General features: G+C 40.4%; 2 protein-coding genes across 4 annotated transcripts in view; one reads left to right on the top strand and one right to left on the bottom strand.

The window, feature by feature from the left end:
• Positions 1–282: 282 nt before the first annotated feature.
• Positions 283–19,653, bottom strand: TMEM62 (transmembrane protein 62). Of its 2 annotated transcripts, none has more exons than XM_038138424.1 (14): positions 18,952–19,653; positions 15,042–15,153; positions 14,015–14,152; positions 12,930–12,975; positions 11,577–11,718; positions 11,254–11,378; positions 10,998–11,120; positions 9,992–10,147; positions 8,363–8,522; positions 6,670–6,783; positions 5,631–5,715; positions 3,979–4,083; positions 3,117–3,235; positions 283–2,181 (listed from the first exon to the last, which is right to left on the bottom strand). In XM_038138424.1, the coding sequence occupies exons 1-14, from the start codon at positions 19,111–19,113 to the stop codon at positions 1,855–1,857; spliced, it is 1,914 nt and encodes a 637-aa protein (XP_037994352.1). In that variant the 5' UTR covers positions 19,114–19,653; the 3' UTR covers positions 283–1,854. The 2 variants fall into 2 exon arrangements, with proteins under 2 accessions (XP_037994352.1, XP_037994354.1); XM_038138426.1 differs by lacking the exon at positions 18,952–19,653 and adding an exon at positions 18,579–18,933.
• A 2,336-nt stretch (positions 19,654–21,989) lies between these two features.
• UBR1 (ubiquitin protein ligase E3 component n-recognin 1) overlaps positions 21,990–27,768 on the top strand; it is a 61,089-nt gene continuing 55,310 nt past the window's right edge. For both annotated transcript variants that reach the window (XM_038137176.1, XM_038137177.1), the window contains exon 1: positions 21,990–22,187. In XM_038137176.1, the coding sequence (XP_037993104.1) occupies positions 22,107–22,187 (81 nt within the window). In that variant the 5' untranslated portion in view covers positions 21,990–22,106. The remainder of the gene's footprint in view (positions 22,188–27,768) is intronic.

Below are 27,768 nucleotides of genomic sequence, written 5' to 3'. Positions count from 1 at the left end.
GAGGTGTTTGAGGAAGCCAAAGGGAGTTGTGTGTTAGCTTTCCTGGATCCCCAGAATTTTCTAGATTGGTAAGTGCACTTTTGTTCCTCTTCTTAAAAAAAAAAAAAGAAAAAAAAGAAATTCAGCCTCCACACAAGCCATGCATGAATGCTCAGTGTGGGGGCCTAATCAATCAGTGGGTTCAAGTGTGTGCAGTGCAGAGACTATTGGAGAGGCCAGCCTAAGAGTAAAAGTATTGGGTAACATATTTATCAATGGGAACAAGTCAAAAGACACTTCTTGTTCTCTCTAATCACATAAAAGTAATTTAATTGTGAAATGTCATTTTATTATCAATTTCTCAGTATTGTATCGCACAAAAAAATTTTGCGCCATCTCTGATTTTTTACCAGCTTTGCAAAACAAAGTTTTGTAGCAACAAATTACATTCTTTATTCTCTTAACAGTGTATTTAACTCGTGTAAAAGGGTGCTCTTTCTTTTTCTTATTACATTGAAGGCATTACATTATTATTAGTATTACATTATTATTTTCCTATATCAATGAAGAACAGAAATTAAGGAATAGGAAAACTGTCACCTGTTGGAAATAACAAAAGTTCTTGTTGTAGTCAGTATTTTCTTCCAGTTTATTTTTCTGTGTTCTACTACAGTCACTGCTGTTTTTTTCCAAAGGGACCATAAATAAACTAGCCTCTTTTTTCTTGAGAAGCCATAACTAAGTTACAGTAAAATTACCTATAGTATTTTAAATGTTCCACTCACAGACGGTCTTTTGTGAAGCAACACAGTGTTCTTTACAGATCAAGGCATCTCAGCTTTCTTGGCTCTGGATCATTGCATTCTTCATTATTGTAACTAACTGTTCTATAATTTTTGAACTTAGAAAAAAATGAAAACAAATAAATGAGTTATCTTAGGTCACTCTTTGGTATGTTTGGCTGATACCCAGAAACACAGCTGAGACCCAGAAAAACAGAAATTACAGACTTTATAGGCATCAGACCATAGTATTCCTACAGCCTCTCCCATCCTGAGGATTTTGTCTCCGTTCTTTGCTTTGAAGCTGAAAACCACAGCACCACTGATAATTCACTGTCCTTTCACCAGTCATGAGCAGAAGGACTGGCAGCCTCAGTAGTGGAAAATTAAACTCCTTCCTTCCAGAGAGTGAGCCTGTTAGTTAGTCAGCACTCCCAGGGCAAGAGCTATAGGCCACAGCTCAGGTAAACATGAACACAAATACATACACACACCTTACAGCCTATAATCTGCTTGTATACAGCATTATGAACTGAAAATATGTATGGGCATAGGACTCCGACTGTGAAGGCCACTACAATGCCTTTGTAATCACTATTACTTCATAAAGACATCTGGTCTAGTCTTGTAAAAATAAAAATCAAAGAATCACAAATCCAGACGCTCATCAAGTCCTATGCTCATATTTTGCAGCATTATAAAAATCAATAATTAATTAAAAGTATTTTTCTATTCACAGTAGTAATAGGCAAACATTTCCATTTGTGATCCATATGGACATATCTATCTCTGTATCACTAAAAAAACCTCATTGATGAGATTATTCCACAGTTGACTGTATTGATGTATAATGCAAAACTGTATTATATAACCTGTATTATACTGTATGTTGTATAATACAAGGAAAGTGTGTATAACATATTGTACATTTACTATTTAATACAGTTCTGTAGCAGTGCAGGTGTAGCTTTGGGTCTTACCACCTAATGGTTGGGGTGTACGGTATTCCAGCATCCCAAAATGATAAGGTTGTACCTTGACAGTACAACCAGACAGAATTTTAAGACAGAATTTGGAGTACTTATATTGTACTTCAGGAGCTTTGACAGTTTTTTATCTCTATTATGTAAGTTCTGAGCTCTGATGATTTCAGTGTCCAGGTTTTATAAATGAGAGCTGCGGTCAGTACCACCAGCCACGTTCTCATTGGGGAGAGGAAGAACGCCAAGGTGCCGTATGTTCGCTGCAGGAAATAGCAGGAATAGACCTGCCAGGCCAGGAGCAGGGCCATTGCCAGGTGAACAAGCACAGCCACGAGGCGTCGGACGTGACGGATGTGGGAACGGAAGCTGTGGCCCTGGCATCGCAGCAGCAGGCACCAGCACAGATAGGCCATCAATGGCAGGTTGAAAAACATCATCTAAAAGGAAGAGCAAATCAAAATAAGACAATGAGCAAGCCAAGGGTTCTGAGTAACATCTATGAAGGCTTAAAAACATATCAACAGATAAAGCTGTCCCATTCTAAGGGCTGAGTACAATTCCCAGAGATGGAATCTCAGAATGCACCTCCATGACTCTGCAGCTGATAGAGCTGCGACTGCCTGTGCCTGAGTCCCAGGCCAAGCATTCCTGCCCATTCCCTTGCAGTAAGAGGCGCTAACACGCATCAGACATTTCCTGGAACTGATTCAGGGAGCCGGACTTAGCAAAAAATTAACATCGCAAAACCAGACAGTCTGTATGTCAGCTTAAGTCTGACCCAGCCCAGTGCAGTGTCACACGGGTACAAGGGAGACACCATGAACAAGGAAGCAATGCAGGTTTGGTCCTTTTTCTTAAATGCCAAGGAATGACGCTTTGTCTTTTAAATTAATGGGGAAGCCACTCCCGGGAAACCTGGACTCATGTGTGCTTGGAGGGTGACACCTACTGATCGGAAGGGTTATTAAGGCTGCAAGGGCTGCCCTGGCCACTCAGTTTTTTGCTTAATCACATTGTGTGAGCCAAGGGCAAAACCAGAAAATGTATAGACAATTTAGAGTTATAAATCTGTAGAGACAGCCTCTAATCCAGATATCCAGGGAGTCCAAAGCAATATCATTTTATTAGACAAAAAGAGAAGTTTGTGAAAATAATGTACAACCTCTTTCCTTTCTTTGAATCTGCAGAAAGGAAAGACTTCTTGTAGTCAGGCATGGTCACTAATCTCTCTCCTTCCAAGACTCCTTTCTTTATAAAACTATTAAAAAAATAATGGAAAACAGCCCCCTGAGAAGCACACACACACACACACACCCCCCCCCCCCCCCCCCCCCCCCCCCCGTTTTTTAGCCTTTATTTTATAATTACTCACCTGTAAAATCCCAACCACAAATGTCATACTGCCCTGGAAGAAGGAGCCACCAACAAACACCCCAAAGGAAAAACAGGCCCCCATCTGGCCATCTATCAGTTCACCTACAAACCATGGTCCTGCAAGAGAGGAAACCAAACATCACCGTCAGGAAACAGAACAGAGACACAGCCCTTTCCCACACGGCCCTTTGTACCCTGAGACTTCCCTATTGCTTGTCCAGAGTAATCAGCCTCGTGTTTTCATATCCAGCAAACAGCAGTCTGGTGTGAAAATACCACAGTATGATGGGGTTGTGGCATGCAATGAAAATACTTTTGAATTAGTTTCATCTCTTTGACAATTTTCAACACCACACATAATATCTTCCTTATGGGAGAGGTGAAAAGTGTAGCTTTTTCCCAGGATTACAGTAAGATATATGAAAACCGTGGTCAAAAACAATGCCAGCCTTCCTCAGCATAGAAATTAAAATAGACAGGTTGCTCTGCATACTATTCAGACTAACAAGAAAATAGGTATTTCAGTAACATGTTACCAGAGCAGAACAAGCTCAGATTGTTAGCTCTGATGCTAACAATCAAAAAATAAGTGCAAACCAAACTGAATTTAAAAATACTCACTTTGCTTTCAGAGTAATTTAACAATCTAAGTGTTTAATTAATGCAGGGCTTCTAAGTTAGGCTCTGATAAATAAACCTTTAGTCTCTTTGGACATTAACTTTTAAAGTTCCACATAAATTTTGCAACTTAAGTAGATTTTCCCCGTTCTCCAAGATGTTAGAATTCTTAATTTTCATCAAGATCTAATGTGTGATTTCAAAATACCAATTTATGTCCTCCAGTGCTCTAGGCTACTTACCCAGAATGGTATATAAATTCAGAACCAGAATTGAATAATAGAAGGTGTTTGTTTTACTGAAGACATGAAGAGAATATGAAGTCAGAGTAAGTAATCCTGGCTTTCCTAAACAGAGACAACATTTAAGAAAAATACACTTAATTCAGTTTGCAACACCTCCCCAGATATATATGTATGTATAATACTGGTCTTTCTGAAACAAATCTGCACATTATTTACTCATTCTTTTAAATAAGGAATATAAAAATAATATTTGGTATGTCTACAGAAAAATGCAGAGGAATGCATTACTATTACTGTGATAACTGAAAGTAAAAAACCAATAAATATAACAATCTCTATTAAAAACAGCAGAGGAACCTGCCATTCTAAAGGAATACACTTACTGTATGTAAATAATACTGAACGACCATTCTATACCCAGAAAATGAAGTTAGCTAGAATGAAAAACATGGAGAAAGTATGTATTAAATTAAAAGTAAGAGAATCGAAACAGTAACTCTGCATACCCAGAAAGGTGGGTCAGCACGGACTAGATTTGTTGAATTTCCTTTGATTAAATCTATTTTAGTGAGATCTGATAGCAACTCAAAATTAAGGCTTGGCATTAAAATGACATTATTCTGACAAGTGTGTGGTGTTAGCAGAAAATAGCAGTAGTAGCTCTCTAACTGAAGCAGACAATTCACAGATCAAGAGAACCTTCATAAAAAGTTAGCTTGTAGACTTACACCTATTATGTGGCCTTCTCACAAAGAATTAACCCCTAGAGGGCAAGCTTCACCTTTGGAAATCAACAGCTCTAACAAACTTGTTCACTAAGTTGTCAAACATCTGTCACGGTCCACATGGACCTAGCTGACTACAGAGTCAGCTTTTTTAATATTTAGCTGCTGAGTTCCATAACAACTGAAATCAGAACTGAAAATCTGATTCTTTTCTATGTAAGCAGTTGCTGTAGTTACCTCAGGATGCTACACAATTAGGAGTACAAAGGAAGGTACAAACACTGACATGAATAGGAAGGGAGGTGGCTTCCAGAAAAATCTCATTAGTAAGGTGTGGTTCAAATGATTGTTTAAAGGATAAATGCCATGAGCTTAATAGTAATAATTTTCATTTACTAGATGTATCACAACCAAAGTATCAAGTTATGACAGAAATGGCCTTAATATTATTTTGAGAAAGACCCAATCCTGTTCATGTTCTTTGCAAAAGTTAACAAATACTGTCTTTGCAAAAGGAAATCTGTTTCTCCACTCAGACGAGAGAGAATGCTGTGGCAACTGTAGTGAAACAAGCACACATACAGAACTAATACAAAACAAAACATTCCTTTACCTATGTACTGGATTCTTCAGTGAGAAAATTAAAATGAAACCTTGGACTTCAATCAACTTAATTTTTGTTTAAACAAAGATACCTGCTCAAGTTTCTAGTTTACTTTATTTGATATATTGGAGATTTTCCAGCTTCCTTTAAAAGCGAAACAACAGCTTCTGAGAAACCAATCAAACCCCACAGTAGCAGATGTAAAATACATATGGTGATTAACAGCACAGTTACTTCCATATTGTTAGCACACAGTCAACAGTAAAAAGTTTAGGGGAAAACAGATCAACTAAAAACCACAGGTAAACATTAGTTGATACCTTTGAGTGCTGGCTTTTGGAGGTGTCGGAAAACAACAAGCAAGGTAATCTGAATCAGCACAGTCAGTCCAAAGAGCACTCGAGCCTGAAAAGACAGTTTTGACTATAAGCCAGCCCTGGAATAATTGCAGCCTTGGAGCATGCCTTATGGATACTGATAGAATGGTACAAAGATTCTCTTTGAAACACCTATTCAAAGCTTGTTGGTGTCATTAAACTGAAGAGTGAAAAAGGAAACTTAAGAGTTTCTAAGTTCTAGGATTTGTATTGTACTGACTTGAATTCTGCTCACTGTCTGAAAGCAATAGACCCGAATCTTTAAACAGAGTCTGTAAACACATCCATTGAAAAAGTGTAGTTACACTTCCAGGGCAAAACATTGTCTGAGCACTGTTCTGAAGAGAAATGGAGTTCAAGACATGGTGTGGAATGCGTGACTGATTAACAAACCTAAGAGAATAATTTTGAGCCAATTATGATGAGAACTACAGTCATGTGGACTTTCTTATGTAGTTCTAGAAATGCACCTAGACTACTAAGACATGACATCCTTCTTTGTATGTACTGAGCTGTAACACATCTGGATATGACCTGGAACTTACGAAGTCGATGGGGATTTTGCCCTCCACTTCACTTCAGCTATAATGTCAGCACCTGACAATAAGAATATTTGCAGCATTCTTTCCAGAAAACATATTGCAACAGTTCCCAGGGAATTTCTCTTCAGTTTAATGTTTCCTTTTTCTACTATCTCCAGTAGCTCTTTTTCAATTTCTTGCTTGCACAAAATGTGTGTATGCTTATGCCCAAAAATGGATAATTGGAACTAAATCCAGGATGTCAACTTTGTATAAAGTGTTGTTGCACATTTGTGGTTGAAGTGTGAAACTTGAGGAACTTAAAATGTTTTGGAATTCCAAAAGAGTCATATCTGGAAAAAGTAAACTGCATTTAAGTCTTCCTTCAGAAATTACGAAAATGCCTACTGCAGATTGGGAAACCAACATGGACTAACAGCTGTTTTGCTGAAAGTACTTACTAGAACATAGTGGTCAGTGAGAAGAATAACAGATGACCAAAAGTCAAATCTAAGAGAGAGGTTTTCTTCCATACCAAATAAATGTCCCTGTGTGCCAATTCTTCCTGAAGCATCCTAGATTGACATAAAATGAGAGCAATTACATAGCAGTGGTACAAAAAACTGTCTAGTTAAAGTTCCTAATTATCATTGCAGCTTTTCTAGAAAGATACAATTGATGTATGCCTCTCTGGCATACTGCTGTATTAAATTCTACCTACAAAGGATTACTTGCAGCCAATTCTGCAGTTTCAAGTAAATTGGTGATTATAAAATCATAATCTGAAAGTACTACACATGAAGAAGAGCCTGTCAGAGATCCAGCAACTTATGGAAGACTGTGACTGTTTATTGCCCCCCCCCAATTGTTTTCTGAAAGTTCAATTCTAGGTAATAGCCCATATTAAAATATTTTGAAATTCTGTTGCGCTTAATTTCTGGTGTATTGCCATAAACCCATATAAACAAACATTTATTTATTGATTATTGTTTATATTTATTCAACAGTTTGAGCACAGTGTTCCAGATGTGGCCTGGCAAGCACTCAGTAGAGCAGGATAGTGACTTGGCTGGTGATGCCCTTGTGGATGCACCCCAGCATCCAGTAAATTTTCTCTGCTGCACCAGCACACTGTTCCATTCACACTGAGCTTGTGGTCCACCAGGACACTGAGGTCCCTTTTCAGAGAGCTACTCCCAGCCAGGCAGATCACAGCCTGTGCTGCACTCCTGGATTATGTTTTCCCAGGTGCAAGTCCTTACACTTCTCCTTTATGAACTTCATCATATTCTTCTTGGCCCACCACTTGCCCTTGGTTAATCTGTGTTGGCTCTTCCCAGTCATGTGCTTCATCTGACTTGAGAAAGCCCCCCACAAGGATTTATTTCCTAATTTTCCCAGGGACTGGTACAAGACTAAGGAGCCTATAATTTCCTGGATCCTCCCTTAAGCTCTTCTTATAGACAAGAGAGTCTTTAGCCTTCTGCCAGTCTTCTTGGATGCCCCCTGATCTCCACAACTTTTCCAAGACTATGGAGAGTGGCCTCACAAAGATGTCAACCAGGTCTCTTAACACTCTGGAGTGGAAGCTGTCAGGGCCCATTGATCTGTAGGATCAAGCTCCGGTGACAGGTCTTACTCCAACTCTTCTTTCATTGACAGTGGGTCTCTGCACCAACCTTGATCCTTGTTCTAAAGCCTGAGGCCCAACACTGCTAGTACAGACAGAGGTGAAGAAAGTGTTGAGAACCTCTGCCTTGTCAGAGCTGTTGGTGACCGATTCACCTCTGCTGTTTAACACCTGACCAGTATTTTCCTTCTGTTTCTGCTTGTTGTTTATCCACCTTTAGAATCCTTTCTTGTAATTTTTGACATCTCTGGCCAATTTCAATTCAAGTTTGCACTTCTGTCATGTCTTATTTTCCTTCTTATGAAAAATAATATTTCTTTCTTTATCCCAGCAGCTTTATGAATATTTTGGTGCTTAGCAGTAAATGTTTATTCCTTTATTAAATCCTTTGGGTTTTGTAATCAGACAAATATGAAAGTAAGTCTGTTATCATGTATTTTGTTCCTAGTTATGTGAGGCAGGAGGGTGATAGAGAAGTCATGGCAAGAAAAAAAAAATACAAAGAATGCCAACAGGTACCTTACCTGGACAGTCACATCTATGTGATGGAACCCTTCACTGTAGTTTTTTGGGCTCCACTTCAGCACATAGAGAGGGCCAGACACCTGATGTGCATTCCCCAGGTGAACTCCATCTATGTAGACTTTGACAGAGATAATGACAGAAGGAGAAAATGCCAGAATTCTAAGGAGCAAATACAGAGCAAAAGAAACAGATTTGTTACTGGACTTGCAGATATGTCATTATTTCCTTAAGAAAAAGTCCCTAAAGGTTAGGCTGCCTTGTAGTAAAGAGTTCAAAAGATTTAGAAATTACAACAGTGAAATATCTGTATTGCTAATGGTAACATGGTAGGTTTTTCCTACAGTTAAAATAGTTCTGTATGGCACTACACAAAAGAACAGGATAGAAAACTGGCTTTGGAACAGACCAAAAAGTGGCAGAAGTTGTAAGACCTTAACAGAAATAATTTTAGAACTCTTGCTTCAAAGCATTTGCTAACACAAATGGGATGCACCCTCCAGCACATATAGAAACATAACCAAACACTTGTAGATGGCTTCATAAAAAAATTGCCAGGCTCTCTCTCTCTAAAGTCCTTTGTTGTTGGGAGTGGGGTTTTTTCCCTTTTTTTTTTCCCATTTTTCTTTTTGCTGGTCAGAATATAACCTCTCAGAGTTTGTTACTGCATTTAGGACAAATGGAGTGGAATGCAAGACTGATATTACAGATCTCAGATACCAATAAATGTATTGTCACTTGGCAGTAGTGCTTATATTCATAGAAACAGTGATACTAATACACACTCAAAATACTGCACATGCAATTCCTTTCATTTCTGGTAATATGAATGGCATTACAGAGCATGTTTTAGTCAAATGAAGGTGTTTCATACAGTTATGGTGAATAATTCTACCAGTTCACATATTTAATATAATCATAAGAATGTTCAGATAAGGTTCTGACTATGAAACTGGAAAGTAATTAGGACATCTAGTAGGATACTGCTCCCTAACTGAAAAGTATGACAAACTTCTTTTTATTGTAACCCTGTGCGTGCAGTATTTCAAGCAGATTAGTCTTACAGCAAATATAAAATGCTGAAAAGGGCCTAAAAATCTGAAATATAAATGTAAAAATTAAATAGATAAGGTAAAAAAAGGAAAGACGGAGAGATTTAAAATTAATATGAAAATTGGCAGATGCTTCTCATGCTTTAGTATACAAAGGATGTAGAATTGAAAAGACAAAGCTAAAAAGTGAAGTGAATAGAGAAAACATTTAGAAAAATACATAGACAAAATCCTGAAATTAGCAGAATTGATGTGCACATGTGAGATAAATAACACAGATTACATAATAATCTTTGCATATTGATTACATATGAATCTATTTTAATTACATATTAATTGATCAGCTTTTGTTACATAAAGTTTGTTTGACCTTAGGGGAAATAACTGCATAAATAAAACAAACACGAATTACTACTACACAAACTTTTTATCACAGACATGATACAAAGCAAGCTCTCTGGAACAATCTTCCAGAGAAAAATGAATTCTGAGAACAGTAGACACACATTTAAAAAAAGATTTTGTGTGTATACATATAAATATAATTAAATATTGTGAAATCAAGACATTGCAGGGTACCTGATATGAGTGGAATAAAGAATTCTGACTAATGGTTCATGAGTAGAACTGCTGTAAAGGAAGGATTTGGGATTGGTGATGAGAACTGCAGGCCACTCTTCAAAGTTGAGATCTGCGAAGCTGAGGAGGTCATGATCAAAGGCGAGGATCCTGTATCTATAATGAAAGGGAAAAAATTTTGTTAATACAAAGTGCTTTGTGAACAGCTGATTTCCATGCTTCTCAAGTTCCTGAAGAACCTGGCTTTATTTTCCATTTATTCTCTTCTGTAGTTGATCTTATATTTTCCAACTCTGCTGTATTAACTATACAGTTGCTTACCTCTGATGAGGTTAATTTTATTATAAATCATGGAAGCAGTACTCAAAGTATTCCAAGTGTGAAGATCTATGGAATTTTGCACATGAATCAGATAGATGAACATTACAACAAAGAACTCAAATATAATGTACATTTCCACAGTGTCTGTGTAGGTACTCTAGATCAGGACAACGGCCCCAGTGAGCTCTTCCCTTGTATTCATAGCAGAATCTTTCTTAGGATTACTGCAGAATAAAAGCTAATATACTACTATTCACTACATGTAGCATCAGACACTTTTTGATACGCAAGTAAGGTAAGATTTCTCAGGTGGACTATTTCTGTGTCAGGAATTCTAACAGCTACTGCAGAGCATATGGTTTTGAAGCAGTGATGCTAAATTTTATTACAATTTATTTGCCCACATTTGAATACTTCAAACATACTAAAGGGACATTTAAATGTCCCCTTTTTAATTTTTAAATATCAAGAATTAATAAAAAATTATTTAATTTATTATCATACTGTTGGTATGGGGAAAAATCCCAAACATACACACAAGGCCTTTTTTTTCAAAAGCACGAATAAGTAATAACCAGTCAGGCTGATCTCATGCTTCTTTCCAATTCACCACACAGCATAAAAGGGAATCACAGTACAGCAGGTAGGTTTGGTATAATAATTTGTTCATATGGGCTTTTCTTACCTCCTATTATCCATCCAGTCTCCCAGTTCAAGTTCCAGAGTGCCACCACGGTGTTGACTGTGCAAGACTGGCATCAGCCCACCCATTGTGTGGAGATGTCCACATAAATAGGCTGTGGCAGAACTAATAAGAATTGTGATTATTTGGGTGGGAAGGAAATATCACTGCAGAAAACCTGAAAAGTGAGATCTGAGCATGTGAAGGCAGGCAAAAAATGTACTTCATGCTGAAAACATATAGGGTAAGAAGATCTTACCTCATTAGTGTTCGTATTCCAGGGGATGGGGAGATGATTGTTGAGGTGGGGTAGTGGCCAAACCAGATAGTATGGTTGCTGTGTAGACTTTCTGTTGCCATCAAAGACAGCTCTGCCATTTGATTCTGAAACAGGCAGGTGACAAATCCATTTTGCTAAATAAATGTCTCACATGCATTATAACTTAAAAATGTAAACATTCTTATAGATGAACACAAATCTTTCAAACAATTTTTCTATACTAAAAAAAACCCAAACCTCCAAACAAACCACTACAGAAATAAAACAGCCAGCAAAATGGAATGCAAAGAGTTATACAATACCATGTTTAAAATCCCAAAAAAGTTATAGGGTCTCTTAGGGCCTGGGCTGAGTGTGGCATCCACGCAGATGAATGAATAATTCCCAAAAGAGGTACTGTGAATGTAGTGGAAAGAGCCATCTTTACGCCAGGCAGAGTATTTCCTAACAAAATAAGATGGAAATACTGCTGTTAGGAAAGTTTGTAGCCATGACAAACATACATTGCTTTCTCTCTTTCAATTGACAACAGGTAATTTCACTATTTCTGACTTACAAAACTGAAGTGCTTTTGATACTTTATGCTAGATGGGAATTGTACATATCTTCCACTAGTGAAGACATGACATTTCAACTAACTGCTAAAATGCTCTATTAAGGATTAAATTCTGTAACTAAAATGATTGTGAGTTAATCTGATAATCACTACAATTAATGAAATTTAGGTTGTTGTTGTTGATTTTTTTTTAATTTCTTTTGGGGTTTTGGGGTGGGTATTTTGTGTGCATTTTGGGTTTCTTTCAGTTGTTTGAGTTTTGTTTTACTCCTGCATGATATGTGGAGGCTAAAACATTCCTGAGTTCAGATGATGAATATAATTTGAGCACAGCCATCCAGAAATCAGTTCATGTCCCTGTTCCTCCACCATTCAGAACAAAAAAATTGCCAGAAAGGTTGACCTGACTAGAATACAAGCCATTATATTAAAAACAAGTTTTCAATACTTCTAATGCCATAAAAACCCTTTCAAAATATTTTAAGTTAGCATTATCTTTATGAACATCATCAACTTCAATAAAATTTCATCCTTTAGTCCCACTTTGAATATGTGTAACTGTTGATTAATCCTCTGCTAATGCTGTGAACATATAATGTTTATATGTTTTTGTGTAAAATATTGTATTTCAATACAACCCATCGTCCTCTTTAATTTTAAGGCATAATGAACACCAGAATGTGGTATTGAATAACTGTTTTTCCTAGCTTCTATTTTTGCTTCTGCAAAAAATTTTTACAATTTTAATATTTTAAAATACATTTATATTTTTATATATTGAAAAAACAACTCCATTTCACTCTTCAATCTCCTCTCTCCTAGAGTGTGACTGAAAATTTTGTAGACATTGACAGATTTAACATACTCAATTATGAAACACAGAAGGGTAAGAGATAAGAAATCTGCACAAAGAATGCTCTATTTTCTAAATAGATTCTGCTCTACTAACTGACAATGCAAAAGACAGAGGGAATAGTTGATATGAGCCTGGGCTATAGGAAAGTCAGTGAAAAAGCATATATGTGATAACTGAAACCAGAATATTGTTTAGTGAATTTGACCTTGAATATAGCTGCGACTGTATGGTAAATAAAAGTACCTGTAATAATTCTGAACACTATCCAGGCGTGGAATGTTAAATGAATCTGTAAGACAGTAAAAAAGGAAATAAGGAAACTTTCAGATCAAATTGATCATTGGCCCCTGTATCTAACTAGGTAATGTTGAGATAAAGCAGTCTCAGCAGGTGCTGAAGAGCAACTTTTTAAAAAATGCATGATTGACAAGCAGACTAACTGTGCAGAGGAGACATTATATACTCAATGCAGTTAAATGGCAACAGTTTTCTCATTCAAGTTTCAATTCAAAGATAAAGGCATTGTGGGAATAGAAATTGTTATTGAGCAGCCAAAAACGAAACCTCACCATTTTAACCACAGAACTTTTCAAGAGCATTTTTGGACTGGGTGCATGCTCTGTAAGACTTAACTCAGTCATGGAAAATAAAGTAGTCATAGCATCTCATCCAGAGAATAGCGTGTGTAGAACAGACATCAGCTTGGGGAAGTCTGTACTGCAACAGTTCCATTTCTCCATTAATGCTGCTAACAGAAGCCTAATAGGAAAATGAGTATATATGACAAAGCATGCACTTTTTTCCCCCCAGTGCAGCTTCCTGTACAGCCTGTTTATACAGCCTACATGATTGTTAGATTGTCACCTTGTGTTTGAATGCTTACAACATGTGGCAACAGCTGATGGATATAAACTCCCGTGACTCCCCTTCTATTCAAAAGAAACCAAATTTCCTTTAGCTGCTGGACATGTGACACCTTTTAAACCTAAATCTGTGAGAGGGAAATCTATGAAAAGCAAACTATTTCTTCAGTATGGCAAGATTACAGTTTGTCCCTCCATTAAATGTGGTATATAAAATAATGATGTGGAAACTAACATCTGAAGTCATGTTCTACCACTTGCCAGGTAAAAGACTCTTACCTCTCTGGTACTAATAGTCACTCCAGTAAGAGCTTGTAAAAAAAAAAAAAAAGTGTGTCCTCAGTAGACATGTAGCCCTTCTCCTGATTCATGAATACTAACACGCTAGTGAGTACTAACACTTTACCTCTATATTCTGTGATCTGCAATCATAGGAAAGACAGAAATGTTTCATTTTCTTCTTACCATGATTCCCTTTGATGTCTATCCACTTGGTTTTTTCCATGACCCTTGATCTCTTCAGGATTGACTGATAAGTTATCCACTCATCTTCTACCTGCTCAGATCCCAGTTTATCTCTTGTCTTAGCATCTGTCAGATCACCTGAGAGTGAACAAAGGTGAGATATAACTAGAGGCCTACACAGCTTATACAAATACTGTAACTAGACAAGCATGTCATCCCTGCCTCCAAGACTAAGAGGCTGTAGGCCTGGGTGCAATCTGCATGTTTCTGTATCTAGTCCACAAGATCAGGGTAAACGCCTTCCAATGCAGATGCAGCAACCTCATCAGACATCTATTGACCACATCACTGCAGCACTTTCACTGATTAGATAAGTAACTCTCTGTAGAAACAAAACTCCAGGACTAGCATTAAGATTCTAAAGCCTTGCATACAGTAACGGCTCCAAGTCTTTTAGATTTTCTTGTCAAAACTTAATCTATTTCAATAGCAAGCTGTCATGAAATGGCAAGGCTTATTTCGACTCTCTTTTTATGATACGTTCAAATGGAAACCAGCAATAAAATTTTACATTAATTCACAGGTGAATTTCATACAAATGAGCAGGGATTGTTCTGAGAGAGGAACTGTATCCTAATGGCTAACCACAGAGATTGCTCACTTCTGTAATTTCAAACACAAAGAATGTAGAATCATGACCGGGACAAGAGGGAAGGTGGCTGCTAGCAAGGGCTACAATGCAGCAACACCTATTGGGAAAACAATGGCTATCTTGTGTGATTGTGTCTGTTACACATAGAACACACTAAACTCACTGAAGAAACTGAACACTGAAGAAAATAATAATAATAATTCCCTTGTTGAGAAGTTATTCTTTTCAGCTTCTAGCAGTCTCCCTTCAGCTGCAATTCAATTTCCATTAATTAAGATATGTTTAAAGTTCTCTCTTGAGATCCTAGAATTTTGCCTATTTGCTGTTCCTTTGACAGTACACTCAACAGGAAATTCACACTTTTCAACTGCTTACCTGTTGCTAGAACAAGTGCTGGCTGAATTACATCAATTGTTTCAGAACAGAATTTTTCAAAGTCAGGAGCTCGTTTGGGATCCCGAAATTTGCTGATATGAATATCTGACACCTGCAAAAGAGAAGAGTGAAACACTGCCCCAAGTAGAGGGTTATTGCTATCCAGGTTGTTCTGCAAAGCCAAGTATACATAAGAATGCAACATAAGAGCAGTTACAGTGATTCATGTCAATGTAAGGGATACAGGGAGAAACAGAAGTGGGTGACTAAGAGAGAACGAAAGCAGAACAAGCAAATGATATTGCAACTCTAACCCCTAAAATCACATTTACATCAAGAAAATTCCCTTAAAACTAAGAGCATACAAAAGTATGAGGAAATACTTAGGTATCCGCAGTAAATTGTGATGACAGCAAGTGGCCTGTTGCCTTTCAAATTCTGGGAGTTTCTGTGCAATACAGAAACTTGCTGCAAGTAAGAATTCAAAGTAGTTCTGCAAAGCAATAGGTTAAAGCCACCTAGAACTTGAAATGTACTGAAAATTTATTTTGTACCTGGTGTGACATTTCCAGTAGCTGAGTGGAAGGATTTTTTGACCTTCTATCCAAGCATTTTAACGGATCAAACAAGTGTGTTTAGATCCCATTCCATGTGCCTTCAAGAAGGCAAAGATTGCCTAAGAAATGATGATATGATTTGTATGTAACTGTAAAAGATACTGTTCATTCCTGAATCAGTCAAAGCCCTCACATCAGAAGAATGGTTTGGGGAGAATAAGAAATGTAAGATTTTTCTATTTTTTTACATTGTGGCTTTTCAGTACTGTACAAAAAAAACCAAAACCCTTGTGTGAATGGCTTCAATTCCACTTTCCATTCTACTTCAGTCAATTAATTAATTGTCTTCCTTGGTTTGAACAAATGGTTTTTGATGCTCAAAAAGCACTAAGCAAATGCTCATCTGATAATAACATTTGGAAAGAAAAACATTAACTTTTACATTGAGTTTAATAAACCTGTTCTTGTAGAGCTTGTAGTTTTTGAAAAATCCAGATAAAATATCATGGAGAAAAATTATTTACTTCTACTTATTCAGTCACGAATATACATGACTGTATATGAAGAAAATATTACCTGAATACAGTTTTTAAATTCTGCTTAGGAAAACTCCCCATTCAGAATGACATGGAATTTTGGCCTAGATCAGAACTGCATGCTAAAGAAGGCAAACACTTTTAGATATAACTTTATCTTCACTTTCATTGATGCATTCAAACTACTGTGAGGCAAAGAGCACAGCAAAACTACCTTGATACATCAAACCTCATTTAATCATTGACAAGGACACAACTTGTTTTGCTTCTTTTCAGCCCGTGGCTTTGCAATTAATTTATCTCAGCAATCAAACAGAGAAAATCAAAACTTCTACAGTTTTCATTCTTGAGAAAAAACAGTTTTACAAAAAACCTTATTCATGCTCTACCAGTAACTGCAGCAAATGTAAATTTCCAACCTTACAGCAGAGAGTGGTTCAGAAGCCTCCTTTCCTACAATGACCTTCCCACTTTTCTCCCCCATGAGTTTAAGATATTTAAAAGGGTTCAACTTGTAATTTCTAAGAGTTACAGTGTCCTGGGACTTCTGAGAGCTGGGACTAAGTTTCTTTCATCACTAACAGCCATGACATATGAAGATCTCAGAAGTGAAGCTTCTTTCTTTTTTTTTTTTTAATTTTAAATTCATTTCAGATGATATTCCAATAAAAAGACAGTGGGCAAGATGAAAAGCTTGAAATGCTCTTATTTACTTTTCAAAATGTAGGTGAAAGCCCATTTGCTGCTCTTTCCCCTCCCTCTGACTGATGTGGCTATTTGGCCTCTCATTGCATCATAGGCAGTTACTTTCATCAAAATGGGTTGGAAGAGATTTAGGGGTGAAGAAAAATCAGAGTCAACATTCCTTATCTAGCAAAGATGTGGTTCAGGAGAGGCAGGCGTTAACGAGGGAGAACTACAAGGTCTAGAGCAGCAGTAGAATGCTTTCAACTGACAGAAACGGGAGAAATAATTATATGCTTGTCAAATACTGAACTAGAGTGTCTCCTTGGCAGTGGGTAAGAAAGGAAATTCTGCTACAATAAAGGTGGATGAGCCTTTAATAGAAGATTAAAGTAGAAACACTGTGATTTAGTTCCTTTAAGAAGAGATAGTCCTGTGTATGGGAAGAAAAACAAGACAGGAACTGCTGGGGGAAGAACTGACCATCTTGAGCTGTATTCAGTGACCTAGGCTAGACCCATGGAATCACCAGGGAGCCTGAAGCCTGTTTCCCATAACGTCATCAGGCACAAGGCTGGATTTGGTGCTCGATTAGTTTCCAAGTTAGGTCAATGATAAAGCAGCTGTTAAAGGGCACGTCTGAAAGAGAACATAGCCACTTGAAAGTAAAGCCAAGTCTCAAATTAGCTGTGCTGTGACCTATCCTTGGGAGAACTCCACTTGAAGTGACACAACCAGAGAGAACACAGCAAGAGAAACATGGGCCTCTGCATGCTGCTTGTCAGTATAGTTCTGCAGCTGCTATATGCTGCTGTATCTGACTCTTCACAAGACAGCAGCTCAGGACAGGGGCTTTCCTTACATTATTTCAAGCATATCTCTTGATACTTATACTCTGCAGTAAAAATAAGCTTTAAGTCACTTATGGAAAAATTACTGAAAAAAAATTACACCACCAATTAGTGAGAACCAAAAGACTTCTATATGCCAGCTCGTCCACTAAGAGCATTGCCTGCAGCTAATAAAGTCAGGCAAAATGTTCTTGAGGATGAGAATGATAACAAAACAGTAAAAGTAGCTATTTGTTACAAGGAAATGCACAGCAATCCCTCTGACATTTCAGCCATAGGTGAACTACAAATACGTAAACATCTTTGTGGCTAGTTCTACACTGCGTGCTTCGGGAATGCTCTGGGGAGAAGTCAGAAGAGGCCACGGAAGCCCTAAGATGTGACAATTTGCTCCCAGGACTATTCTAGGTCAACTTGGATTTTATGTTTAACCTGGAAACAAAGCTGTGTACATTTAACCTTCTGAATACTGGCACAGTACCTTCTACTGCTATAAATCAGTAAAGCTATTTTCTCAGCCACACAACTTTTCTGAGGTTTTGGATGGGGAAAGGGACAGGCAGAGCCTGCATTTCTCCCCAGGATATTAGATAATACCGTAACAGGTACTGATGCAATATATAGGGTAGTGTAATAATTAGGTGATTTTTAATTATCCACTTCCACTACACACATCTGTCTGTGTGATAAGGAAACTTCTCTACACAACCATCCAGGAGCAACTCTGGCAGTCACTCACACCACCTGGGACCGAGGCCCCTTCACAGCTACACCCCCACTCACAGTCAGACCAGGTTTCCTTGCCAGCTCAGCCGCAGGTTTCCCATAGCAGGGTCTCGGACTTCAGGATCATTAAAATAATTTAATCTTGGAGCAGCAGTTAACAAAATAACAGTTCTACTTGTGTACCTCTGAGAAGGTGCCCCAAAGAAAGGAATCTCCGGGCTTTTAGACCCTCACAGTCGGAGAGCAGGCAAGTCTAGGGGTCATGGGCTCCTGCCGTTTCTGAGTGTTCGGCCCTCTGGCCGGGCCACAGGTCCCCTGTCCTGTGTCCTTCGCTGTGTAAAGGATTTCACAGGTCCCGGCCTTTCGCCTCGGGCTCCCGCCCTCCAGCGCTCAGCCTGCAGCTCGCCTTGCAGCTGCACGCGGAGCTGCCGGCACTGAACGTATTCCTCCACGCGACCTTTCGGGCAGCCTGGCCAAACGCCTGCAACCTGGGCTCGACTGCGCGCCTCCGCCTGCCCGCGGCTCGGCCGCCCCTCGCCCGCCCGGCCCCGCTCACCTGCACGACCCAGAGCAGGCTGGCGGCGGCCGCCCCGGGCGCGGGCTGCGGGGCCCAGCGGCGGCGCTGCCCCGGGGCCGGCGGCGCCCCCGGCGGCCCGTACCAGTCCAGCAGCAGCGCCACGGCGGCCGCCGCCAGCAGCCCCGCCGCCAGCCCCAGCATCCTGCGCCGCGCCGCCACCGCGCCCGCCCCGGGAGGGCCCTGCGCCGCCAGCCCCGGCACTTCCGCGTCCACCTCCCCGGCGGCCGGGCCGCCCCGCGCTCGGCTCGGAGGACCGGTGCTAGCGGGGCCGGGGGTGGGCGCTCCTTTTGTGCTGGAGGTTTTATCCGGCGAGGCCGGGGGATCCCGGCTCTCCCCCCGCTGCCTGGGCCCTGAGCGTTCCCGCTTGCCCCTCCAGCCGCGGGGGTGCCTGGAAATGCCCAGGTTAAACCAGAACGAAACCCAGGCGTACGAAGAGATCCGTGCCTCATCCTGCTTCCTTACAAATACAGCGTGTAAACTTTCGCTTTTTCTCCTGAGGGTATTATAATTTTGCCTGCTTGGAAATCTAGACAATTGACCCACTTTGCTCCTGACAGAAGTCGTTTTATGGTATTTTGAATATTTTTTAATATATATGTACACACACCATTTTAAACTTTTCTATAGCAACTGCATAGTTTCATAATTTCTATTCTTTGCTATCAATTCAGTTTACTAACTGCTGCCCATTTACTGTTGAGATTTTTTCTTCCCATCTTAAGTATGAGTTTAGGTGAAAAAGCTTGTCACTTCACATCACTCTTTGTTATTTAACATAATATTGTCAAACAACTTAAGATATTAGAAGTTTCTAATTCAATATTGTTTATTTGTAACTATATTTTCTCATATAATTTGTCATAGGACAAAGATTTAATTTTTAGCATTGATAATGATTAGCATTGGTTGATCAAGAAAAAACATTTTTCAGATCAATTAGACTGCATGAATGTAAGACACGTCTTTTTAGATGTTCTTCATAATTTACTCTTTTGCAGGACTTCATGTATGTTTGTTTCGGTTTTTTTTCAGCTGCCTTTCATCTTGCTTGTGTACTCTTCCCCCCCAAAAAACCACCCTGAATAAATGTTTCTAAATAAACATCAATCAGCAACGCTGGTAATCTTCAGGAGTAATCTTGAGAACTGGGGCTTGCTCACTGTCTTCCATTTATTTTAGCTCTACCATTTTATTTTAGCTCTAGCAAGGCTGTCAAGCATTTTGTCTGTATTAAAATTGATCTGAAATCCTGTTTTGTTCTTCTTTCCTCTGTTACTGTAGTATCCATGGAGATCTTGGTGTTTTGTGCCATTTCTGCCTGGGCAATGGTGCCAACTTGTTTTTTTAAGAGGTTTGCTGACACTTTTTTTGCTGTCTCTCAGTGCATGTAGGTTCCATTTTTTGTAATAATAATTTTTAAAAATATGTCTAACAGTAAGTCTTGTTCAATTAAAGCAGTTGATTTACATTAGCATAACTTCTAAAAGTCCCACAGTAAAGCAAACCCACACCAATAGCTGAAAGAGGTGGCCAGGCAAGCTGCTTGCCTTGCAGCACAGGGAGCTGCAGGGAGCCCTCCTGCTGCCTGACTGGGTTTGTTGCTGTCCTGGAATTCTGCCTTGCTTCTCTTGCTCGACTACCTTAGAAGCTGGATTATACAATTGCTCGTGTTGATGCCAAAACAGGTGGAGGACTCCAGTAATTATAGTCCAAACTCGGTTGTTGTGCAAACAACACTTCTGGTTAGCGGGCAGCTGTGTTATTGAAAAGGATTGGGTACAGATCAGCAATACGGACAGACAGAACAAGGTGAAATTGTTCATTTTCTCATGGCAAAATTCACTTTGAATTTTTTACACCTCATACTTAAATCTGTCTTAGTAATGGTGATTTTAAGTGACAGATTTCAGTAATAAAAGTAATAAAAAAGTCTGCAGGACTTCTTAATACGAACATGACTGGTAGCTATGGCAGAGGAACTACATTCAGGTGTTCTGAAGATATAAGAGAAGAACTTTGAGAATAGCTGTGGCTGGGTGCAGTGCAAAAAGTCATTGGATATACCTGAAAAGGTTACCTGTAAACTTTATCCCATCCATAATGATAACTGAAGAAAGTGGAAAAGCTGCTCGGAAGCTTGGAACAGGAAGACTACAGTGGGAGGAGGCAGTCTTCCCAATATCCAAGGTATCAGGCATTCAATATGGACCTCAAGATCCAATGCTATGGCTATTCCTCTATTTCCTCAGCCTTAGGAAGGTGCAAACACAGGGAATTGGACTGCAACAATCTGGAATGGGACTGCAACAATCTGGAAAACTTCCAGCAATGCATAGGCTGTGTTTGCCACATATCAATCAAGATCCTAAATGCCCTAATCTGCCAAATCTGCTAAGCACCCAGAACAGTTATGATATGCTGTTGCAAGGAGGTGTGGAGGAAGAATTTTGATCTTACAGACAGACATTTGCCTAGAGCTACTTTTGCCTCCTACACCAAATTAATAATTTTTCCCTTTGCTTAGCCCACATGGGAGCCTCACAAAGTGGTGTAACTTTGCACCTGTGTAGATGAAATTATTTGTGCCATTATCTTGTTGGCAATAGGATGAGGGGACACAGTCCCCTGCAGCACGGGAGGTTTACGTTAGACATTAGGAGGAATTTCTTCACCGAAAGGGTGACTAATCATTGGAATGGGCTGCCCAGGGAGGTGGAGCCAGTGTCCCTGGAGATGCTTAAGGAAAGAGTGGACGTGACACCCAGTGCCATGGGCTGGTGTTCGTTCGTAGCTTGGACTAGATGATCTCAGAGGTCTTTTCCAACCTAATTGATTCTGTGACTCCGTAATGCAGGGCGCGAAGTGAACACTCAGACGGTGCAGTTTAAGTGCCTGCAGAGGAACTCCTCCCCCGTAGCTCGGCGCACAGGACCAACACGAGCTTCCCGTGCCGGCCGCTCCGGGCCGCCCCGGGCCGGGCCTTGCTGCGGCCTCCCGCAGGAGGCGCTGCCGAGGCGCCGCGCGGCGGCGGCTGCGCGCGGGGCGGGCCCTGGGCTGCGGGCGCAGCGCCCGGTGACGGCGGCGGCTCCTTCCGGGCCGTGACGGCGCCGCCGGCCGCGTCCCTCGCTCTCAAAATGGCGGACGGAGCCGACAGAGGTCCCGCGGCGGGAGCGGCGGGCGGCCGGGCCCCCGCGCAGGCCCCGGAGCGAGCTACGGTGAGGCTGCAGACCGGCGCCGCGCCGCGCTTCCCTTTGCCCGCCCTCGTAGGCAGCCTGTGCCCTGCCCACGCTGCCGCCCCGCCGCTCGGCCGAGCCGGGCCGGCTCTCCGCGGCTGCCGAGTGCCAGCCCTGGAGGGCCGGGACGCGCCGCTCCGCACCCGCCGTAGCCAGCGGGAGGCGGCGGCTCCAGCCGGGGCGCGGCCTGGGCGCTGGGGCCGCAGCGGGCGGCCCGGTGCCCCCGTGCCGGCGGCGGGCGCGGCTGCGCACCCGCTCCCGGCGGCCTGTCCTGGCTGCGGCCCCGGGGATTGCCGCCTCTGCCCCGGGAGCGGGGAGCCAGCCCTGCCCCGGGCCCGGCGAGCCGCTGTCACGAGCCCACGGGGAAGCGGTTTGTCTCAGTTCCCCGCATCATCTCTCAGCCCCTGTCCCGGGTCTTCAGTTGACACATAATGCCGGAATTGAATGAGATCCAACTTTGGAAAGCTTCAGAGACTGTCCTTTAAACGTTGTAGTGTATATGTGCATTTTAACCGTAGTCCTTTACCTTTCTTAATTAAAGGTGACTCCAGTGTGGAACAAAAAAGGCTGAATAACAAATTATTGTTCTGCAGTGTGTGTGGAGCAGCAAATAGCATACTTTAGAAAGAACATAGAAAACAGTTGTTTGTTGAACAGAAATATTGGGGTTTTTTTTGTTTTGCAAAATAATTGTCTATGGATTTAATATTTTGTTATTGAACGCAATTTGGTGCTGACCCTGTCTAGTGGTAGCACGTAAGTGCCTTCTCTGGTTTCCTCTACAGACTTGAGTAGTTGTGTAGTGATTACTATGTTTGAAACACTTTATATAGAGGAGTTTAAAACCCAAAGGCTGACAACTTAAGAAAGGAAGGCAGATGGATGTGTATGAGGCACTTTGCATTTTATGTTCTATTTTCTGTTACAGTCTGCACACATAGTATAGTTTTGATACTCTTGGTTGCCCGTGTTTAAAAGTTGTGTGCTGGCAAGCTTGTAGAATAGCTACTTTCTACATGATGCTACCCACCATTAATACAAGTAGAAAGCTGTTTACTCATGGAACTTGTCTTGCATATGGCAGCACTAAGCCAACAGCCATTATTCCTTGAACCCTTCTTCTCAGAATTTTAAGTATCTGCAAATCATTAGAAATGGCCCTTTAGTCACAGACTTCGTTCTTAAGTGCTGTGTATTTCTGTAACTGAAAGAGGTCTATGTGTGTTTTTTTTTAAATCAGATAGGACTTGATTTTAAACTAGGAAAAATGTGATTTGATTGCACAGTGTCAAAAATTGCAACCCAAGACAGGCAATTTCTTAAGCTTGTGAGCTGTGCATAAAGTCAGTGGTAGTGAGGGTAATAGAGGCAATGAGCAGCAAAGCAGTGCAATCAACCTTTCATTAATTGGGGACATAAGAGGCTGAGTTAGCCCAGCCAATCCATTAAACTGGTAATAGTGGTATTGTGAAAAACTAAGAGAGAGTTGTTGAAGGGATCCTCAGCTGCTCAAAGGTGATGCTGGTCCACTAAGTTGTCTTGTTGTCTTAATTTTTGTGTGATTTCAGCCAACTGAAAGTGTCTGGACCAGAATTATCGTTATTCCAAAGAAGGTAGTTGGCCATCCAGACTGTGTTGCTTGCCATACATCCAAGCAACCTGCAGGGATTTTGACAGGGAGTAGGGGCTGAGGGTATGTTATAAAAAGGGAGAAGAAGAGCCTGAGATGTACTTAGGTTGTGTTTGACAGCATTTGTGATGTCAGATAGCAGACCTGGCTATAGTGATGCTAGACAGCTGTAATCTTGAAGCAGTACCCCCAATTTATTGCTGTCCTAAAGAGGGTACTAAGTAGGTAGAACTAATATATCCTGCCTGACTTGTGCTTTCACTGTGCAGAACTGTTCTGAAAGTCACTGTGGTGCTAGAATTGGAAAGTTGTGTGGAGTGGAAAGAGCTGGTTAAATATGGTGAGCTTTGGCCTGACTGAACTTGTCAAATCTGTCTCAATGTCCAAGCAGTCAGGCAGACTCTGGCTCCTCTGTTCTTCTCTGGCTTTGGGTGCCATTGGCTGCAGTGCAGCACCACATCTGGCTGCACGCCTTCCCAGAGTGCTGGGTGCATGCTGCAGGATTACCTGAATGATTCTGCAGGAGCCAGCCTGATTCTGGAATGGATGGTGGTGACTCAGGAAATAAACTCTTCTGCACCCAGCCCAAGTCAGTGGTGTCTTCTCTGCATTTATCTGCAGTGCTTCAGGCTGGGCGACTGTGGTTGAAAATACTTGACTTGGTGTTTCACTTCATTAGTTGGAAGTCAGGTCCTGTCTGGGCTTCTGCTTCTCCATAGTGGCTGTAGTGCTTCCTGAGCTGCCCTGGAGGAGAGTGGGCTGAATTTAATACTGATTGAGTAGTAAACCTTGTCTACCAAACTTGAGTTTACTTTCTTTCCTTTCCCAACAGCATCCACAGTTTGGATGGCTGATGGGCTGGACTTGGCTTGTCCAGTAGTTGGCTAGCAGGCATTGCTGGTGGCCTGACAAAAGCCTGCTTTGCAGGCTGGATCCAGCCCTTGATTGGTTGTCCATTTGTATTCTAAACAAATTCTGGTTTGACTCCTGCCTGCCTTTGTGTCTGCTACCTGGAGCACGGCCTTGATATTAAGCTATTTCACGGAATCTTCAAATTTTCATGTATGTGTACCTTCTCAGTAATATTTGTGAAGAAAAGGGATTTTTTAAAAGGTTCTTTCTTTTGCCATCAGTCAGAACTCCTAACAAAAGCTGAGATGTAAGTGGCGCACAAGAAAAGAAAAGCTTAATTGTTAGTATATTCTCTTTAAAGAGAGAAAAATTCCAAATTTCAGTTTCATAATGTAAAGCACGATACAGGCACTTGTGCATTTTAATGTATTTCAGATTTTTTGTGTCATTCAGTGCTGTTACATAGTTGAGAAAATGTATATGAGGAGTCCTGCTACCGTGGATGTGTCATAATCAAGTAGTCATATGGAGGGGATATTCAAATTCGTGTGCAGATTGTTTCTTGGAATTAGTGAAATTTGAGTCAGGCCTCTTATTTGGAGGTGCAGTGTCTTCTAAACTAATTGACCTGCTTAGACCAGATGACACGTCCATATAATTTTGCTTTGTTAAGCTAAATTTGTTTAAAACTCCATTTTAGGTAAGCCATCATATCCTTTACTGTGTCTAAGCCCTGAAATGCATATGGTCAAAGCTGCTGTATTTAGAACAGTGCAGCATATTGGCAGAGCAGTGTTTACTATACACTTGTGTCAGTGTCCAAGAAATGGAGCTCTTGAAGTTGGAACAAGTAGCTGGAGCGTGGCCCAGGTCCTGTTTGCATCCCTGTGTATTTACTGAAGCGCTTTCACATTGTTACAGTGTCTGGTAGTGCTATGGTTTTTTTCTTCCCTGTCAGCTTTCATTTTTACTTATATTTGTTGCTAATTTTTGTGGCGTTTGTTAGTGCAGGGGTGAACTGATTGTAAAGGCATCTATTATCTTTGCTCGACTCCACATAAAGTGCACAACAGAGGGTTGCTCTAGTCCTATTACAGTATTGTAGTTGTGAGAGGTATGTGGCTCCAGGAGAAAGCAGTGGATATTCCTCATAGCATGTAACTGTTTCAGTGTCTCCTAGATGTCACAGCAGCAGAGAAGTTAGGAATAAACAGGTTGGATTTGGTGTAAAAGGGAAAGTGTTTGAGGGATGCTGAGTGAGTGATAAATATGGATAGAATCACCTGAATATTTCTGCACATTTCTTCACTGCAGAATTAGACTGGGTTCAGTGGATCTTAAAATTGATGATTACTGGAAAATTAGATAAGTGTGAATACACAGAGAATTAATAAAAAAATAGCAATGGTGTTGTTTTCCACTGCCCTGCACCCCCCCATCCTTCCATTAATGAATTACTTCTTTGTAAATATTCACTGTAATTGTGTGTTTTGAAGTGCAGCCTGGTGCTTGCTAAGACATTTCATGGATGTTGTGTTCCTTCAAATGTAGGAGACCACAGCATGGATGTTAAGGATCAAAGAAAGAATAAAAATATTTCCTTTGTTTCTCTAGAAACAAAAAAAATCATCTGTCAAATAAATAGTCAGAACTTAAAATTCAATTTCAAAGTCTCACAGAATATTATAAGTAGAATCAAAAAATCATCTTCACAAATCATCTCTGCGAAGATGATTTTGCTATTTTTATAGGGAGAATAACTTTTCCCCCAAAATAAGTATTTTGCACATTGTTTTGGTTTACTGCGTGGTATTAAATTTCTGCTTCCTCTAATGCTAATTATATGTTGCTCTCTACCAAATGCGGGTTTCACCAAAAAATTTCGAACATGAAAAGGTGATTAGATTGCATGCCTCAAAGACTTGAAAATTTGTTCCAGAATTCCTGACCATTTTGCTTGTTGAACCTACTTAGTCGTAGTATCCTGCTAATTTTGCAGCATATTTAGGCTGGAGTGTCCACTTGGTAGGGAGTACAATAGAGTAGACCTCCAGCATGGTGGAGAGAGCTACAGGCGGTGATTTGACTCCAGCTGTCTCCTTGGACAGCAGATTGCTTTCAGGTGCTTACTCCCATGAGCTGCAGCTGTGCTCTTGTGGTTTTGGAGGTGCCTGTGATTTAAAAGTGACCTGCAGTTTCCAAGAAGTTGAGCAGCTTAGGTCTGTGTGTTGTTTACCCTGAAGAAGACATTAGTTTTATCTGTCCAGCAGCTGAAACAGTAACAGATGGTGCTGGTGGTTGCTTGTCCTTCTCTGGTGGTCACCCATTTGCTCTGGTTCAGCTGAGCTGGTAGCCATTGGCGACTGCTGGAGTCGAGGTAGGTTGTGCTCCAGACAAAGCTTTAGTAGTCTGTGCTGGTTTTGAGTCTCATTCCAAGTGGGCAAACACCTGCATCATTACAGCATCTTTCATGAATTGGCACCCTGCTTTGGCTCAGGGGCCAAAGTTAAATGACTGGAGAGATCAAGAAGTTCTTTTATGTCTTCAGGTCAAAGTTGATGTTTTGTTAGGATGATGTTAGACAGTCTTGAATGCTACCCATGTTGTACCAAGGGGAAAAAAAAAAAACTTTTGAAACTGATCTTCCTTCTTTTAGTGTAATTACTGATATCTAAAGCAGACTGGATACTAAAGTTTGGTAGTATGGTTTGGTTTTTTTAGCCATGTTATATAAAGGAGCTGACAGATGCATCAGAAAACAGATATTTTGTATTTGATTTCTAAACAGTAATTTTTACAGTTTAGATTCTCATTGGTTGTGCTATGTTGGAGAATGTGAAACAACGTAATTCCTGTTACAAATGTGACAAAAAAATAAAGTAAGTTTCCATTTTAACTCCCTGAACTGTGCCCTTCCAGAGATAGAATTTATACTCCTGAAAATTAAAAAAAAATTGATTTAAGGCAGGGAAGAAGAAATATGTTAATTTCTAGTGTTTGTTTTTGTAGCTTCTTCTTTGTGGAATATATATGTTTGAGGCTGCAATAGATTGCCTTGTCTTCATGTTGTTTTTACTAAAA

The sequence above is a fragment of the Motacilla alba genome, chromosome 5 (assembly GCF_015832195.1).
Source record: "Motacilla alba alba isolate MOTALB_02 chromosome 5, Motacilla_alba_V1.0_pri, whole genome shotgun sequence".
Classification (NCBI taxonomy): Eukaryota; Metazoa; Chordata; class Aves; order Passeriformes; family Motacillidae; genus Motacilla; species Motacilla alba.
This window is presented reverse-complemented; position numbering and strand designations above follow the sequence as displayed.

What these genes read in the sequence shown, in the direction of transcription:
- TMEM62 (XM_038138424.1), bottom strand. Translation starts at nt 19,113, where the DNA reads ATGCTGGGGCTGGCGGCGGGGCTGCTGGCGGCGGCCGCCGTGGCGCTG. An exon ending in TTTTTGGGATTTTAAACATG is followed by an intron (nt 11,379 to 11,576) that starts GTATTGTATAAC and finishes TGCCTGTTTCAG; the next exon opens with AATCAAATGGCAGAGCTGTC. An exon ending in GGAATACGAACACTAATGAG is followed by an intron (nt 11,121 to 11,253) that starts GTAAGATCTTCT and finishes AATTCTTATTAG; the next exon opens with TTCTGCCACAGCCTATTTAT.